The 19,889-nt window shown below is 41.0% G+C and overlaps 1 protein-coding gene across 1 annotated transcript in view; it reads right to left on the bottom strand.

Moving 5' to 3' along the window:
- The window catches only part of gucy1a2 (guanylate cyclase 1, soluble, alpha 2), a 35,956-nt gene extending 16,352 nt beyond the window's left edge, over positions 1 to 19,604 (bottom strand). The window contains exons 1-4 of the mRNA XM_029445556.1: positions 18,287 to 19,604; positions 11,514 to 11,575; positions 10,022 to 10,146; positions 7,126 to 8,036 (exon numbers count right to left, since the gene is read on the bottom strand). Of these exons, the coding sequence (XP_029301416.1) occupies positions 7,126 to 8,036; positions 10,022 to 10,146; positions 11,514 to 11,575; positions 18,287 to 18,607 (1,419 nt within the window). The 5' untranslated portion in view covers positions 18,608 to 19,604. The remainder of the gene's footprint in view (positions 1 to 7,125; positions 8,037 to 10,021; positions 10,147 to 11,513; positions 11,576 to 18,286) is intronic.
- Between the last annotated feature and the right edge of the window lie 285 nt (positions 19,605 to 19,889).

Here is a 19,889-nt window from a genome sequence, read left to right on the forward strand (position 1 = left end):
AGAGGTGGAAATAGAGGCGGAAAGAAAGGGGGAGTAAGGAGAGAGGGAGACAGGCGAGAGACACGAGGAGAACGAGACGCATTGGACTTGAGGTACGAGAGAGAGGAATGGAGAAAAGGATAGCGGAAGGTGGAACGGACAGCTAATGGATTGTCTTTTGTGAGCAGACTCTGGCATGTCAACACACTCTCATTTGCATGAACAAGCACCAAAAAGCAAAGAGTCAATGAGTCAGCCTCTCTCTCACACACACACACACACCCACACCCACGCCCACGCCCATGCACACACACACACACACACACACACACACACCCACACGCACGCACGCACGCACACACACACACACACCCACACCCACACGCACGCACGCACGCACACACACACACACACACACACACACACACACACACACACACACACACACACTGCTCTTATCTTGTCAGACCCGGGCTACACTGTGCCATGCTCTTACATCCCACTCTCACAGTAAAACACACACCATGTTACCAAGATAAACATTACATACACATTATTTTTTTCTTTTATTTTTTATATTTAAATCACACCTGTGAGGTAAATTTCTATTTATACTAGAGTCAGAGGGAGATGTGAATGATATTGCAGAATGTATGAAAGCAATGGGGAAAAAATTAACACTGCAAATGTTTAAATGCAACTGGGTAAAAGGAATCAGTTAATACGATTGATTGAGTCACATTTAGATAAAACCCTTTAGTCAGAATACAGGAACACAATTAGTCTGCACCAAATTGAAATTGGATCGAGATGAAAATCCAGTTAATGGGTAAAAAACAGTCCACTTTATGTGAAGTAGCATCAAACTGCTTTGGTGCTTATATTTCTTTCACACACCAGAAATGTGACCATGAAGTTTGATTCTAGTTCCCTTTAATGCAAAAAGAAAACTAAATGAACCTTGAAAGCATCATTTTGTTTGATTGTTTTTTTAATTTGCATTTAGCTCAATATCTAACATGAGAAACATTTTTTTAATAATGTGTCTCCTAAAATAGGAATACATGAGACACATGCACAGCCCACTACCACTAAGCTAACAGTAATGGGAACAGTGCTGCAGGTGTTACAGGATGTATATTCTGCATGCAGAGTGCCGCTGCACAGCTGACAGTGCTCCCAAGCATGCAGGGTAGTGACTGAGGCGCTCTCGCCAAGTGAGGACCATCAGACGCACACCTTCTTGGCCTTACGCTCTTTCCTGGGCTGTTGGAAAGCTTTCTAAATGAATTTAAAGGTCCCTAAAAATGCTTAGTGCTGTGCTTGTATTGTTCTGTGACTACTGTGAGCAAGGTCCCTACAATGACTCGTACTGGCTTACTGATGAAAAACTTCAAACTTAAACCAAATTAACATCTAATAATGAGGTATACTTTAGTATATATTTAGAAATCCATGCTCTTAGTGAGAAGTAAATAAACTCATGATTGTATTGTGTCACATTTAATGATTATCACATGTACTCGTCCACCTCAATCAAAATGTATTATTGCACAACATGTATTTCTGCACAAATGTATAATGAGCACTATTTAGTTATGAATGAAGCACTGTAGGTTCTCTTCAAAGAGTTTCAGGTCCACCTCCATCTCGCCACCTACAAGACGGCCCACCAAGGGGCATAACCGCGCCAACATGGACCAATGAGGGACGACGACACCCTTCTGTAGAGAATATAGCAAAATGTTTATGATGTTTTTGTAACACTTTCACTTGTACCAACAGACAGCTAACTGGCTCTTTATTGATTCGGACTGTGGACTTGGTGTGTGAAAGTGTCCTCGGCTGAGGGTATTTTTTGACATTGCTGTCATCATCACTTTAAATAAATAAGTATCTTGATCAACTAGAAGTTTACTGGATTCAATTGAAAGACTATCTCAGCGCCCTTTGGGCTTCAAAACCCAACATTAGCTATCTAACAGATCATGGGGACTCATGTCTACTGGTATAGTGGCCATTTAAAGACATCTCATAGGGACAGTGCACACTGACCAACATCACTATAAATGCACCAGTGCTGTTGTTTCATTTGTCTCTGTGCCCGATGTTGAAGTTGACATAACTCACGTGGATTTTTGTGACATAGAAGAAAGCTAGTACTTTTTTGTGATCACTTTTTAATCCAATGAAGTGGTAAAACTGAGAGAGTAGATTAAAAAAGAAAAGTATCAAGTCTTCTATTCAATTTATCTTTGTATTACCAGATAAAAATATCGTATTACTTTAGTTTTTTTCTCCTTGTCTGTATGCCTCTTTTTCCTTCACCTTTGTAATTTCATTCACCCTGTTTTTTGTAAATGTATCAAGAGTAGACCGCGACAAAGAGGGCAGTGATTTTCAAAGCACTTTCCGGTGAACAAACAAATCATCACAGCATTGATGTATCTAGGAACAGATCAAAGGTGGTGCTAAATGTCAAGATTGTCTTTGTACTCAGACACGCAGGTGCACAAACGCACACACAAACAAACCTCAATCATCAACCCCTACAAATGCAATACAGAAGCATTTGCTAAATAACAAGTATGACATTGCAAATTTGAACATCCTGATGGTTCCTCGAGTAGGTAATTCTTAGCTTTCACAAATCTTCTTTGTCCTCAATCTCCCCTTTTAACCAGCCTGTTACATTGGCTACAAATGTCAGAGAAATCCCTCTATTTTGTAATCAACTGCTAAATATCAGCTGAAACTAAGAAAACTTAAGCTCCAGCTCCACGCATACTACTCACTCGAAAAGAAGAAAGCACTGACTCATCCTAACCAGAATTTTGACTCTATGACCCAAAGAGTCTGGGAACTTTTGGATGTTTACAGCAATGGCATCACCACTGTGGGGGCAGGTGATGGTGATGCATGGATTCTCCGTCTTATTCATCCTGTTATTCTTAAGAGAAACAAAGAAAATCTAAATCTACATCCCCAACATGGCCCACACAAATGGCATCAAACTACATTTGCATGCATTTACTGTAAATTGCAGCACTCTAATGCAATATACTTAAACTGGCACGGTTAAATCTAGTCTAGCCAGAGTAACAACAGGCAAATGTGTGTGTGTCAAAACCTGCTCTGCTTATGTTTGACACAGACAGCAAGACTAGGAAAGGATGATTTATATTAAGGATATAGGAAACTGTGGTGAAGGGAAACATGAAGAACAAGATGAGGAGCGCTTTTGACAGTGCAACCTGTGTGCACTCCCCTGTGTGCTGACCACAAGGCTCACACTAAGCGGAGAGACAGAGAGAGATGCAATTTGACCTTTTCAGTAGGTCTTTGGATGTCTTTTGTACAGCCCATGTCCCTGGGCGAAGAGAGGAAAGAAGTTAAACTGAAAATCTACTTCAGGCCACTCAAGTACGCACACACACACACACACACACACATACACACACATACACGGGGCAGCACAGGGGAGTGCTCTTTTGTGGCCTCTTTACCTTGGCCTGTCGCCTTCTCTTGCTGCCCTTTCTAGTGAAAATGTCAGCCTTTCCTTCTCTTTCTCTCTCCCTTTGTTCTGCTTCTCTGCCCAGGTGACACAAGATTCATATGGGAAACATAAAAAAACAAAAACAATGTCCTCCCACTGTGCTACACAAACACGTACTGCAACACAAACCTCTCAAGTGTCTCTAGTTGATAGTGTTTGGAGCTTGGAGGCTAATTTAAACTTCAGCAGTGCCAGATGATCACTGGTGACACACACCAAAGGGAATAGAAAAAAGAGCATGAATGTGCTGAAGTACCTTTTTTCAACAAGTGGTCTGTGGATGTGAGAGATGAGAAAGACAGATTATAAAGCCACCACACAGAACCAGTACAGTGATACTTCCCAACTAACCCAGAACTCAAATACAATCCTCTGAATGAACTTCCTGTCAGTCATTTACTTACATTGCCATTCCCACTCATCTGGCATCTAAAAGGGCAAATATAATATATTATATATAATTTTCTTATGATTATTTAGTGTTAAAAGCCACAAACACATACTAAATTGATTAGTGAGGCAACAGTAAAAATGTGATCAATATGATTGATCCATACAAAAGCAAAGAAAAAGTAATTTGTACTTCTAGGAAAGAAGTAAACAATAACTTTCATATAAGAAAGTTCAGCTTCACTCTGCATTCATCTTCCTGAAATATAAAAGCTAACACTAAAATTACATTTCTTCTGATCTCCAAAGATCCTACAGAACAGAAGCCATTGAAAAGAATATAAATATTTGATATACTGTAGCATCATAACCTGTAAAAGCTTACTAGCATTTACAGTAGAATACATATTTGTGACTGATCCGATCAGTGCGACTACCATAAAATGTAATTCGACCAGTGACGCAAACTGAACCTGAATAAGTGAGTAAAGTCGGTTTTATCAGGGAGCTCTAATAGAGAAGTGGAAACAGGAGAAAGAGGAAGACTCAGGAAAGAGAAAGCACTTTTTGAGCAATTGTTTTTTGCTTTTCCATTTTTGACAGCTATTAACCCCTTTGTTAAATTAATTAACTGTTTGAATGCATGAGAAAATGAAAAGCTGGGAATATGTGAGAGGAGAAACAGGAAAGCATTGTGAGAAAACATATATAAATTGGTTAGCAGCAGAGAGGGAGAGATAATGATAGTGAATTTATGAGAGACACTGATAGAGAGTAGATGACAGCCGGAGACGTATTTTAGTGGTCCTCGAGGCCTGACTGTGAAAAGTGGATTCCTGCAGCTACTCCCGAGCGCATGTGGACTGCGGGATCGTAATGCATTATGTACATCTGCATGTATGTAAGGAGGATTTGTGAACCTAGTTGTGCTTGGTTGTCATTTGTTCAGATTAATGCATTAAACCCTGGGATTGGATTATTTAGACAAAGCAAGACCAGAATCAGCCAATTAGAGCTCTGTGTACACAAAGCTGAAACACTATCCTACCCATGACACTGCAGTGCAAACAACTTTCATGACAGGAGCCCATATGAATGATTCACTTTAGTGATGTTCACTCAAACAGAAATGTGACAGTTTTGACGGACTAACTACTGCTTTTAATTCTAATAACAACCGTGGGTAAAAGATGTACCAAAAAACAGCACACATGGAAAGACAATATGATGTATAAAAATGTACTGCCCTCTTTAATCCTGAACATAAGACATTCTCTATGGCACTGACATGACATGAACTGAAATGAAGAACACCCAAATCAAACTCTTGCATCTTGCAGCAAAGTAAAACAAATTACTTTACATAATCTGATCACGAATTGTATCACGGTTGCTTAGAAATCTATTTAAACTTGGTTGTGTGCCGTGTGATAAGAGGACACAGCAATGTAAAAATATATCTTCAAACGCCTCAACAACCAGTTAGTACAGCTGGGAGGAATTGTGTTCAACTGCAGGCTGAGAGCTGCCTCAGAATCAGTGGCGCGCATTAGAGTACTCTTTGTTAAAAGTCCATTTTAGTACCCCCTACAATTTGTAACCCTGAAATTGCAATAATGTACCCGACGGGACCAAAATGTACCTTTGAAACAATAGTGAGAAACTTTATTTGTGATTGCTTGTTTGTTGTTTGTCTACTTTGGACCGGGGACATGATCCTCAGCAGCTCACCACACACTGGCAGTACCACTTGAGTTTGATAGTGTCTCTCACACCTTTTCTCCTCGACCCTCCATCGGTTGCCTAAATCAGTGTGTTTCCTCTGTAACTTTACCTTTTGGTTCAATTTGTAACCAAAAGGATCATAACTTAGTTTATACCTGTGTGGTGGCTCAAAGAGCACACATCTGCTCTCATGGGGTCCCATTATGTGCCAGTACTTTTCAATACAAATATATTATCCTATTTTCTTTAAATGTGATACTAAAGATACCTAAATCACCCAACCATACACACACATACATACACACACATACACACACAGCACGACACTGTGGCTGATCTGATCTCCTCCCTGTCAGTTCTGTTTAGCGTCGGGGTGTTGGGGGCTGACACTGGCAGCCTGCGGGGACCATCCAACAAATAAAGAACTAGATATTGCAAACAACTCGGATTGATTAATTGTTTCTGGCAAATTGGAAGCAATTCAAACGTCATTCCTGCCATGCAAAAACCTCACAGGCCTGTGGGTGTGGTGCAGTCAGACACTGAATGTGTGTGACCGGCATTCAGTGTCATCAACGGTCAGATTTTTCTTTACAAACTAATAGTATGCAACTGCAAGACACTGTTTCTTGACATACATCCTCATGGAGAGAACACTCTGGAAGAAGAATCCAATGGAAACATTATGTAACAAACTGGAAATTGAATCAAATTGTGGCCTTCTTGTGCTCCACCTATTTCAAAAGAAACTCTCAGTTGATAAAATAAAAGCGTAGAGATAGTGATCCTTGTACTCCTTCTTGTTTCCCAGTACAGAAAGTTCTGTACTTGACCGTGACATAGAGTGAGTACATAAAACAAAGAGCAGTTATAAACGCCCAACAAAGAATTGTCCTACTTGCATGATCATCTGCTTAGCCAAAGTCTGATACCAGTAGTAAGTATCTTATGCATGTAGACTTTTATTGTACAAAAACTTTTTTAAAAACACACAAATGAGCATCTTAGCACAGCATTTGGGTGATGCATAATTATTACTTAATTACAATTAACATAGCCAGTGAAGTTTACTGTAAACACTGAGCTGTCTGCCTGGCATGGAGCTGCTCTACAGTGATCAGTGGAGTGACAGAGAGCAACTAAATGACAGAATAAGAGGCAGATGTTAAAGTTTCTAAATGTACCTGGTACAAAACTGACTCTTTTTAAAATACTTTTTTGAAATGTAATTGATTGTTTGTCTATTTTTGTGTTTTCTGTCAGTAACTATGTGATTTATTTATTATGCTTCTCCTATTGTTCACACCAATGGACTCTCCATCTTAAAGTAAGGTTAAACCACCCTGACCATGTTAATTTGAAGAATGGATTTCAGTGTACCAAGCACTCACTAAAACTGCAATCATCCTCTGTTATATGTGGTTGAAAAGTAAGATTTGAGTAAAAGTGTCATCTGTTATATATGATATCTTTACCTTCTCCTTGGTGTCAGACTGTGTGGTATCAGGCCTGGTGCGGATGGTAAATGGGGATGCGAGCCTCAGCAGGATGCGCTGGAACGAAGGCTCCATCTTGGGTGAGACAATCTCAAAACAGTCCCTGAAGGAGAGGCACCGGTGAAGCTCAATGCGAGCCTGTTTCCTCAATCCTTCTCCAAGTTGCAGTAGCTCCATGCGAGGCCCCAGGACAAGGTGAAATGGAAAGGCACGGCAAAACGTGGCCAAGCTAATGCGCAGATCACTGGGGTTGGTGGAGAATGAGAGGAGGGGGCGTTTAGTGCTCACAGAGGCAGCATTTGGGAGGGAGGAGAGGGAAGGAGGGCATCTCTCCTGGATTTGGAAGGACAAGCAAACTGTGGGAACAGAGGTTTGGAAAGGAGAGGGAGGGGACGGGGAAGAGGAGGGTGAAGCGGTGGGGGATGCAGTCGGGGTGGCGGTTGCAGAGTCACCGTCTGTGTGTTCTGTATCTTCGTTGGGCAATAAGGGAGTTAGAGGTGGCACCTCTTCCACCTCAACTTCTGAATAAAAGATCCGTCTGGCAACAGCTCTGATAAACCCCGGCATGACCAATCCAACAACGGGGGCAGGGTTGAAACAATGAAGAAGCAACACCTTCCCTCTTCCATCTCCTTCTCCTAGCTCTCCACCTATTTCCAATTTTCTTCTCCCTCTCTCCTCTTCATAGGGATCCTTGCACTGGAAGGAGGGGCTCTCAGATGAGGCACGGCGCCCCGTGGAGGTGCGAATGTGTTCTAAAATGGCATCAAAGCCATTGAAGAAGTCCTGGAGGTTGCCGCCTACAGCACGAAGCACTCGTTCATTTTCTTCAAAGCAGAGGCCAAAGAACTCTTCTCCGAAATGCTCTCGCAGCTCACAGAACGGTACACCTGCGAGAGACGGAAAACAACGATGTCAGCGATGCAGAATAGCACTCTTTTGAGGATACACACAAATGATCATAGACTGATACACAACAGAACACCTAGCCTGCCCACATGCACACCATCAAATACCTACACTGACAAAACACCTACGTATGGACACTAGCAATATGATCGAGAAGACATGTCATTAAGCATTAGGCAGAATTGCATCTTGGTCCACTGTCTTTCAGTATTATTTCAAGTGTGTATAATCATTTCCTTTTTCCTTTTAAAGCATTTATTTTTGACCAATTCAGCAAGAAATTATTGTAAACAAATGTACCACAAAATAATGTTCATAATGTTCATAAAATGTTCAAAGTAATCAAACATAAAAGCCTTGCTAAAATAATGAATATTGATAAGATAAACTAATCATGTTACATGCCTACTAACTGAATAATAAGAAAGAAATAGGATTAAAGGATTATAGAAAAATTAAAATGGACTTTTAATATAAATAAACCTGACACCACAAAATAGAAAAATCCAAAAATATGCAAGAAAAAAACAAAAATTGTAAAACATTAATAAGGACTTAAAAGGACACAACTATACAAACTGTTTACTGTAAACTGTTGCAGAAAGAAGACTGCAAACAATGCAATACAAGAAGTGACACTGATTATTGAGACAGCGGTAATAGACAGATAATATATGATCAAATGCACATTTACAACATACAGTAAATTGACATAGTAGCCACACGTGAAACATTTACTGTGACATAGACAAATCCCACAGAAGGAATTTGATATTTCTGTGACCTCATTCTAATTGCATGGAGGCAGCAAGGCCTCCTTGTGGATGTATTTCAGGCCCATCCAACTGGGAGGAGATCCCTGGGCAGATCTAGAACATTCTGCAGGGATTATATCTCACATCTGGCCAGGGAACACCTCAGGATCTCTCAGGAAGAGCAGAAAGACACAGCTGGGGAGAAGGATGCCTTGCTTAGCCTGCTGCCACCATGACTCACATCCAGATAAGCGGCATACAATGGATGGATAAATGGATAAACTGCAACTATCGAGCTCTGATTTACTCACAGAATGCACATAGAGGTAACGATGGTGTACCAAGCTGCTGCCTATTTAAAAGAGGTGCAACAACTACACATAGATTGCAAACATGGCTAAACAGACAGATAAGAAGATGACTTAAGGACAGAGGAGTTAACAAATAGTAACGTATAGTTAATGCATACAGTGGTGGTATCTCTGTACAACAGAATAATAGGACAGAAGGGACTAGGAAGGAGGGAAAATACTGTAGATAAGAGGCTGGAAGAGATCTTAAATGGTACAGAGGGAGGACAAAGATGTACTGAGTGACTCACCAGGACTTTGTGTATGTGTGTTTTTATGTGAGGCCATAGAGACAGTGTAAGCCTTAAGAGTGAGTCATATGGTGTGTGTGTGTGTGTGTGTGTGTGTGTGTGTGTGTGTGTGTGTGTGTGTGTGTGTGTGTGTGTGTGTGTGTGTGTGTGTGTGTGTGTGTGAGCTTTTGCATATGTAAATAGTTGTATATTTGTGTCTGCATGCGCACTACCTAGGCCATGATACTGTATTTCCCTACTTAATAAAAAGTGTCTACAATGCGTTCCAGAGATCTAGCCTCTGGTGGATGGCTTTGTTTGATTGTGTAAGTGTCCACACAACCACACACATACATATAAACAAACAATACTAATACTGACGACATGCATGGAGAGAAAAAAGATATGCAGTGCCTAAGTGTGTCATGAAAATAACAAATCAACAACATAAAAAATATCACAGTCACAAAGTTACAAAGGGTTCAAAACTATATACTAAATACATACACACACACTCATTATCACATCAACTCTTATGCAGAGGATACCACACACACACATACAGTATATAAAGACTCACTGTCAAACGCACAATAATACAAACACATCTTACTTTACTGCACATACTTACCCAGTATGGTGGCCATGTACTGAAGGATTTGTAGGACATCTTCTTCGGAACCAGAATTTTCTAGAAATGGGCATTTCTCATCCCTCCTTTCTTTTCGCTTCTCCTCACTGCCAACTTGCTGACACCTGTCAAAGACACAAACCAAACACATTTAGGGTAAGCCATGGTTAGCCATGAGATCAGCAAATAAGTTAATAAGGTGCTAAAAAGCTAATGAACCTTTATTTCATCCCCTGAAGATGTACCATGGACGATTTGTGATGTGAAAAAGCCATCAGACAGTAAAATAATTCACTACAAACTGTCCAGTTAAAAGTTCTTCAGGATTATTTCTGCATGAAAAAGTAGATCCATTAAAAAAAGGTGTTGACTGTTAAGGTTAATATGAATGGTTATTCTGTTGAAATTGCTCCCGAGATTTTCGAAAGCCATTTTCCAGTGCAGTGAGTTCTACAAAACAATTTCCATTCAATTCCATTTATTTTGGGGTGGTGGCAAACATCTCAGAGACACTATCTGCATGGATATATACCATTCAGGTTAAGTGAGAATAAACTTTATACATTTTTTGTGATTTGGGTGATCTGACACTTTAATTAGCCTGTGTAGGTTCATATTTGTTGGTCACTGAGCAGGTTCACTGAAGCAGCTGGACAACAGAAAGGCAGGAAATGTGCTCAAGGTCACCTCTACAGTGGTAATACGGGAGGAAGTGATGCTCTTTCACTTCCCACACAGATTTTCCTGGGAATTAGACTAGAGAACGTCTGGTCACATGCTTCATTTCTAACCTTTTCGCCAGTAATACCTGCTCTGTCCAACTGAAAAATAGCTAAACATACTAATACGTGTCAATATATGATTTGCTTAAAGTAAACCAGGGGTCAGTTCAGTTGAATCCAGCAGAGAAAGATTGAGTGACAAAAGGTAAGGCCAAGGTGTGATGAAGAGAGGACAGGAGAGAAAAAATCCTGATGTCTTTATTTGTATTCAGTATGTGCTTCATGGACAATGTTAGTACAAGGTTGTGCCAGGCTAAATCTTCTCCACTGAGTTTGACTGTTTTGACAGGGAAGGACAGTGAGAGAGACAAGAGGTAAAAGAGTGTGTCTATACAGTGTGTGTGTGTGTGTGTGTGTGTGTGTGTGTGTGTGTGTGTGTGTGTGTGTGTGTGTGTGTGTGTGTGTGTGTGTGTGTGTGTGTGTGTGTGTGTGTGTGTGTGTGTGTGTGTGTCTGTCTCTCTGTGTCTGTTTGACCGAAAACGCCAGGGAGGCATGAAGAATGAGGGGTAGCAGAGAGAGTGAGAGGCTCACAGACACATAACGGGTGTGTGACCGACAGACAGAGAGAGAAGTGAGAAAAGTAAAGGCAAAGGGGAGAAAATGAATGATAGGGAAGGTCAAGAAAAGACAGCATGTAGACAGCAAGTGAGTAGTGGAGATCGATGGATTGAGGAAGGGTGTCAGAAAGAGAACCAGCGAGACAGTCTCACCTGATCTCTTGTTGTCTGTAGAAATGTAGTGTTCGCTGAAGAGCCTCCTGAACAGTCTGTGTCTGCAAGAAGAATAGAGAATATTAGACAAGCATACAGGTGTGTGTGTGTGTGTGTGTGTGTGTGTGTGTGTGTGTGTGTGTGTGTGTGTGTGTGTGTGTGTGTGTGTGTGTGTGTGTGTGTGTGTGTGTGTCTGCACATATTCAATCTTCCCAATAAAATCATTAAAATGTATTCCACACAAATTGGTAAATAGCTCACATCATACCAGTGTTCAAAGCAGATGAGGACACATTCTAATTAACAAATATATATTTGGTTATGGATCTTTTGTTATAGTTATAATGGCCTATCGTGCCCAGACTTCATGCACGCCTGGACCATCTGAGCCGACCAAAAACCCTGCCAGAGTATCATGTTAAAAGACACATTCATATTTAATATGCCTTTTTTACAGAATACATTTTGACTTGTCAAAGCATGAAAAGCACAGGTGTAATAATCTAATTAAAGATGGCTAAATTCGATGTAGCTGCTTCAGTTTCAGGATCTTGTTATTGTGCATGCTGGCTCACTGTAACACTGTAATGACTGAATGGGACACCTGTACAGAACAGAGCCATCGTTAATGTTATTAGTAACACCTGTGCTTTTCCTACTATGACAAGTCAGTCTGCTGTGAAAAAGGTCTATCTGTAAGCCTAGTGGAATATAACTTTTGGCAATAAATATATTTTAAATGTATCTTGAGTCTGCGTAGCTTCCACAACATATTTGCTGAGAAAAAAAATGCTATTACTGTCATCAATTTCATTTTATATTTGTGAATGTCAAAGACCATCATAGTGAATGACAGCTGACAGGAAGTTGACCCAAGCTGTGTGTGTGTGTGTGTGTGTGTGTGTGTGTGTGTGTGTGTGTGTGTGTGAAACTGGCATATTTTGCGTTACTGTCAGCCTAAGCTTGAGGGGGCGGGTCTAATGTGATTATCTGTGATACAGCTTTACATGCAAGGCTGTAGTGACAATACTAGAACACAGTGTGCCAGCTGGAGAGGTCATTCTGAGGCCTCCGCCCACTCCAGACAGATACAGATTTTGTGTGAGTGTGTGTGTGTGTGTGTGTGAGAGAGAGAGACACTAGTGAGTTGAGAGAGTGTGTGTGCAGTCAGCAGGTGTTTTAAAAGGTGAATATACAGTAGTTCCTTGACTATCAGGTTATATAAGAATTAGGTGTCATATTGTAGCTAACCAATGGTATTACAAATGTTTGGAGCTTCTCTGCTCAGTGCTGACTCATTTTTCTTTACACTGTATTTATGTCCATATCCTCAACAACACCAACAACTGAGAATATTGTCGCAGTCGGCGCAACGCCTGCAGTGAGCTATTTGTCAATTTAGCAACAACAGGAGCAAGATGGGCTCTGATAGCAAAAAAACACAAACATTTTCACAGTGTATTTGTGAGGATACACTCCCCATCACCTCTCTACTCCCCACTTTGTGTGCATGTGTAAAACAGAAATAGTGTTTTCTCCTGATCTCCTATATTACAGTGTCCTTGATTCAGCTACTCATTTACCACAGAACATGCACATTATAGTGTGTGCACACAAGATGTTAACATGACCAAACACACAGACACTGTTATCAGCCACACATGTGCAAACATACTGTACACATACATCATCATTAGTCTGCATTGTTGCAATCGCTGGCATATTTACTGTACACACAATTCGATACCTCATCACACATTGATTTCACTAAGTCACACACACACACCGGCTTAGATAGCTAACAGCTAGTAGATCACCTGGTTCTTAGAATGTATAGTTTGAAACCACACTACAACATCGACACTGGCAGGATTTGATCAGGACAATAGAAACATAACATGGTAGAACAGAATTATGTTGATAAATTAGATGTGTTCTGAACTGGATAAACAATCATGGTAATGATGGTCGTGTGTAGAAAAGGACAATTGGCATGTAAGGGAAGTAAAAAAATAAAATGTGCCATTAAAATGAAAGATGTTAGACTACATTTCAGGTTGAGGGTTTTAAAGTGAAACTTTCTCTCTCTTTTAAGACACTCTCCTCTCCTCCTTCTCTTTCTCTAGTTCCCTGTGGTCTTTATCCAAACCACTCTGTCTCTTTTGTTTGCTCTGTTTCTTTACCTAGGGAGGGGAGCAGAATCTTACCAATACTCACTCCATTCCTCTTACTCTGTTGCTCTGCATTTCTTGTGTTCCCAGTCATACTTCTTCTCTACTGCATGTGAACCTGCCTTTCCTGTCTGTCCGTGATTCCTTCCCTCCTTTTATTGCATCTTACGCCTACAAATTTTCCATTAGCGTGAACTGGTGTGATCTATGGTCACAGAGCAGTGGGTACTGGTGCTTCAGCACAGTTGGAAAGCTGCCACCACTACTAAAGAAAATAGAAACGCATAAACTAGATGAGCAGCCACAAGATAAATCCCAGCATGATACGCATCAGGTCTCTCTGTTGCAAGTAATAAAGCAGATACAAAGAAAACAATTGTGTAGCAATCTGCTTTGTATCAGGATTGAGAGGCTGTCTCTGAGCATAGTTCAGCACTTAATGTGACTATGAAGCACTTTGGTGTTAGCAGTGATGCAGCCAAGGCATGGGACATGGCAGGGATGGATATTTTCCCCTGAATATGCAAAATATTTTATATTTAGCTGTTATTCCATTATTATAATGTTTGAATGCACTTACTGTAAATCGCATTGGAGAAAAAGTGTCTTCCAAATGAATGTAATTTAATGCAAAAGAGATGCATGACCTAATCATTTCAGTGTTTGTCACTATAAAGCTGGAGTTATGCTTTGCACAATGGTTGCTCGGAAACCATTGTGTGGGTTATCTTTTACACTTGTATGCAGTATGTTTACATTTGTTTTCGTCCATTTAGAACCTGCTTCGAACTTGCTTGATGCACAGGCAACACGTAGATTTGAGAGGTGCGTGCGTCGACCCTTGTGCGACATACGCTTATACATAACACCCATCTCTGCGTTGGTTTATATTTTAGTGTGCCTTCAGAGGAGCATCATTCCAGTGAATTCTGGCCACTTGGGGAGACAATTATGTTCTTTTAGAATCAATAAGAAGGAAAAATGCAAGTTGTAAGCCTGTGAGCAGTGGTTGGTCACAAGCCCATTAGTCATGTACAGCCATACATTTTACTGTAGTTCTTACTTTATTCATACAAACATAGTAACGTGTCTCAGCTTTAGAATAAACTGTCCAATAAAGGCGGAAATGCAATAACAAAATCTAAACAGTTTTATAACAAATCAAATATAAATTTGATTTATAATTAGATATTCAAAACTTGTGAATGACTACATTTTCTGATAGGGATGTGAATCTTTTGGTATTTCACAATTACATTTTGATTCAGTAGATATCGGGTATTGCAGCGCCCCCCAAGACAATGGTAGGGGAAACACTGATGTAAACTTACAAAGGAAAACCTAAGATAAAAAGTAACATTTATTCATGCTAAACTTACACAAATAAATACTTTTTACTAGAACAATATTAGTATTTCTTAATTCTTAGTGACTTAATAATTTTAAAAATTAAATTGAATGTTTTGGAAGTTGTTGATTCTGACTCTTAGAAGATACGAATCTTGATTCTTATATGAATCGATTTTCTCCCACCCCTGTTATCTGCACTGATGGTATAATAGAGATGAATGTCTGTTGAAGGGGACATTTTTAATACAAATACAAATAAAATGTTTTACAAACATTATATTGTTATATTGTTTGTGTGAGAGTGTTGTTCATGTCACGTTTCATCTATACTGATATGTCTTCAAGATCTGAATGTGAATATAAAATGGCCAACGTTATTAAGAGTTATGAATGAATATAATCCTCTGGTAGGAATGAACCACTGGAGGATGTATAGATCAACATTTTTTGAAAGTAGCCCCATTCGTGGAACAGTAGAGAACGGCAGATAGCAGCAAACAGCCAACTTCAACAGGTAAACTTATACAAAAGGAGAAAAATAAAAATGTGTCCCAGATAGGGAGGATGTGACCACAGATTTGGGATACAAATTTACCAGAATACACACATCAGCACACTCACACACTTACACTTTTCGTATTTGTGACCAACACTCGTGGCCTTTTGATCAGCATCATGGGTCACTAAGCTAATGGCCACCTTCCATGTGTATACACGAAACAGAGAGAGGGAGAGGGAGGGATGAAATGAATGTTTGCCCAAATATAAATGTGTGTGTTAGTGTGTGTGTCTGTGTTATTGCTTCTGGGTCAGTGTGGTCAGGGTGAAGACAACCACAGAGAGCTTGCTCTTTTCTCTCTGTCACGGTCCATTGCAGTCAACAACAGACACTGCCACTGCACGCAGCCACTGTGTGTGTGAGTGGAGTGTGTATGTGTGTGAGAGAGAGAACAAGATCATATACAGTGTGTTGTGTTGTGAGTGAGCAAATATACAGTATGTGTGCGTCTTTTTGCTTATTTGATAGTGTATGTTCCTACTTAGCAATATTTTTATTTTATGGCGCTATCACTATAACATTTAAAAATGGACAAACACTAAAGATGCTTTGGGAGAAATGCACTGTATGGCTGTTAGGCAGAGAGAGAGTTTAAGCTGTGCTTTCACAGTCCAGTCTAACACACACACACACACACACACACACACACACACACACACACACACGCACACACACACACACACACACACACACATAAACACCGTTCAAACACTGAAAAAAGACCCTGGACATTTACCCTTTCCCTGTCCCTGTGACCAAAGCACTACACCATAATTACCCTTACATATTTAGTTAAAAAACAGGCTCCATTGAAGCCCCACTGATGCCTGTAATTGCCCTAATAGGCTAACAAAACATACGTGCACACAGACAAACACACAATGCTAAATATTATCATCAGTGAGTGTTATAAAATCCTGTCTTTAAGTGTTCCCTCTGCCATATTTTTTCACAGATCCATTAAAGATCAGGGCCAGTAAGAGCTACAGCTGAGAGCTGAAGTTCGGCCTTAGTGGTCCTCTCCAATATACACCAACTTCAGATTTTTAGCTGTGTTGTTGAATTTCATTATTTTTGCGGAATTGTGCCTGTGTGGCAAAAAAAACACGCTGACAATCCCTCCTCTCCTATATCCACATCTCTGCAACATCTACAGTATTTCTCTCCAGAATGGGACCACAGGGTCGGAGAAATTGCAATTTGGAAAAACCTATTCCCAAAACCTTCTGTAGTCTGATGAAAACACAGCAGTGATCTGATTATGTGGGTAGCCAACAGAAATAAACCTGGAGCTCATGTGAGTGCAAAAATCCTAGATTAGAAGCAATGAGTGGAGCACAAAAAATCTCATCATATCTATCTTTCTATCTCTTTTCGATCTACTGTTTGCTAGTACTGCTGTTACCACTGAGAATCAACACCAGACGTTGCAGCTCTATGTAACTAAAACAGTGCCACCCCATGTTAAACCATGTCCAACGTGTCGCAGCTGACAGCGCAAGTTCATAAAAGACTGGTGAAGAAAGTTGAACATTATGCAAGACAAGGAGAGGTATTTTTCTCAGGAGTAAACACACCAAACATGTAATAAAACATCTGGAAATATTGCTCTTACATTCTACGAAAAGATTGCTTTTAGATTTTTATTTGATGCGTAAGGAAGCAGTAGTTAGCTAAAATGTTAACCATAAAAATAAATTAAATCCCCTTGTATTATCAGAGAGTTTAGCAAGAAATAAGTAAACTAGGTCAGCTCTTTATCATCTGTCACATCTTTGGTTCTATAAAGCAGTCACATAATGTCAGGGTTCTCAGTCAATATACACTATATCACCTTGGATTTTCTTATTTGAAGCCGCCAAAGTCCAACATTCCCTTAACAGATTCACATTATTCAGTTTATACTGGGATTTGCCTTTGTATAAATAACATGGGCCACATACCAGAGATGTAATCAAATCTCAAACTGATGTACCATCACCAAGACTATGCTATAGAAAATACCCTGATCACAAGCCATTTATCTCAATTGCGCTGAGTTCTAATAGCTGCGTTATTACATTCCGCGCAGTAATAAAACTGAGACACACAGAAACAGGCTCACTCGTCACACTCGTCACCTCGTTACATATACACAGACAGAGCATGGGCATCTCTCTCTCCCTCACAACAACATATTTATTATATAATCTGCCAGATGATTCAGGCTATCAGAAGTGAAGGATGAAAATAGGCTTTTTTTTCATAGACAGCACAACACACATCACATCAGGATGAAAAAAAGACATTGTCTGGGATTTTGGACAATCATACTACGGTGGAATAGCTTGAATTATGAATGTTCCTGGTTCAAAAGGTTGTGTTCCTACTCAACTTTGGAGACAGCTGTGTGGGATGGAATAAATACCTCTCTGGCTGGACTTTCTCATAAAAACATCATACCTTCTGAAGACCAACATTCATTCATTTTGGCCAATAATGTCCTAATGTCTAATATATTTACCAGATTTTACAAGAAGGCTCTACAAATTTCTGGGAAAACTGGTGATTTAGTTATAGCATAGGATTCATATGACCCCAGTAGTTATGCAAGAGACACTATGCTTTTATGAATATGGCACTACAACTTAGAAATATTTAATGATATTTCGTGAAGGCACAGTGGAGATATTCAGACTGAGCTGGAGGCCTACCGTGGGTGAGGTCAGTCGCCTCAGGCTCTCCCCCAGCGAGTCCAAGTTCACCCGTCTCCTCCTGGTGACCCTCTTGTGAAGTCCACCTGGTCCTTGCTGCTGCTCGCCCGCCGGGCACGCCGACCTCTCGGCGGGGCTGCGGCCGTTCCAGAGCACCGCTCTGTGGGACGAGTGGAAGGAGGAGAAGGGGCAGCCTCGGCTCTCCTCCGCCGGCTCCAAACCGCCGTCCCCTCCGTCTCCCCCGGGGCTTTCGAGCCCGCAGTCTGAGCCCACCGAGCTACTGAACGACTCGGATGAGATCTTGCGCGACGACGAGGACATGGTGGTAGTGAGGAAGACGAAGAGGAGGATGGTGTTGAGGACAGTGGTAGTGTTGAGGATGATGATGCTACAGTCGGTTCTGTACCACGTCCACCTCTACGCCGGGGAGTCATCAGATAGTGGTGGGTGAGAGGGTTGGTTGGGTGAGGGGAGGGGGGGGGGAGGTAAGGTCTGTCTATATAATTACGTATGCATATGTGTGTTTGCGTGCGCGTGAGATAATGTCCAGGTGTGTCTGTGCCTATGTGTGCATATGAGATGCGTATATCTGCGTGTGGGACTCAGCAACCTATTCAGAGGGAGAGGGAGAGGGGGTCGACCGAGAACGAGAGCACTAACGGCACGCAAACATTTATGTAAGGGGGAGGAGAAGGTGGGGGTCTCGCTTCTTAAAAACCGTCCTCCTTTACCCCCAAAACAAATGTCCCTGGGAGGCCAAACACTCTCCAAAGGATGCTTCAAATAAAAAAATAGATAACCCCTAGCAACAGTATTTTATTTGTTTAAAAGGCGTTTTTAGCCGTCAACTTACATACAGTGGACCGTTGACTCGCGACAAAAGGTTGCCAAAATCGACACGTTGGTCCAGCACGGTAATTCCGACACATGTTAATTATTCCTCTCACGCACGGTGCATTTTTGGCATCCTAAGAATGTGGCGTCTCCCCTTTTTTTCTCCCTACTTTGCCAGAGAAATCCCCAAAGTCACGGCAGATGTGACTGCTTTCCTCTCTCTCCTCCTCCTCCTCCTCCTCCTCCTCCTCCTCCTTCGTGTCCTCTGCGACAGCGGTTCTTCTGTCCGTCTGCTAACTGTCCTCTCATCATTCTTCCATCTTTCACTTATAATATTCCTTCCCCGCTGCTCTTAGTTTTAGGTTCGTCTTGTGTCTTTTGGTCGTGGCTCGGAGTACGGGCAAAGAGGTGTCTAGAGTGGAGGTGCGCGAGATGGGGAACACGGACAGAGCGAGAGAGCGCGCGTTCAGCCAACAGCACGCACCGGTGAAGTTCTGAGTAGATCAGAGCGTTCTGCCGAGCTGGCGCTGTGAAGTACGCATCAGCGCGCGCTGTTCTGCGTTTTAGTTGGACAATAAACTACAACCAATCAAAGGACAGAGAGACAGAAATACAGACAGACAGACAGACAGATAGACAAATAGACAGACAGATATAAAGGCAGATGGATGAGCATATACCATTCAAAGTTGGTAAATTGGCTAAATAGCATTTTTTATTTTTAAATCATAATTGGTAGAATTTACAGTATCCACAAGGGCACACATAG

This window comes from Cottoperca gobio, chromosome 13 (assembly GCF_900634415.1).
Source record: "Cottoperca gobio chromosome 13, fCotGob3.1, whole genome shotgun sequence".
NCBI classification, from domain to species: domain Eukaryota; kingdom Metazoa; phylum Chordata; class Actinopteri; order Perciformes; family Bovichtidae; genus Cottoperca; species Cottoperca gobio.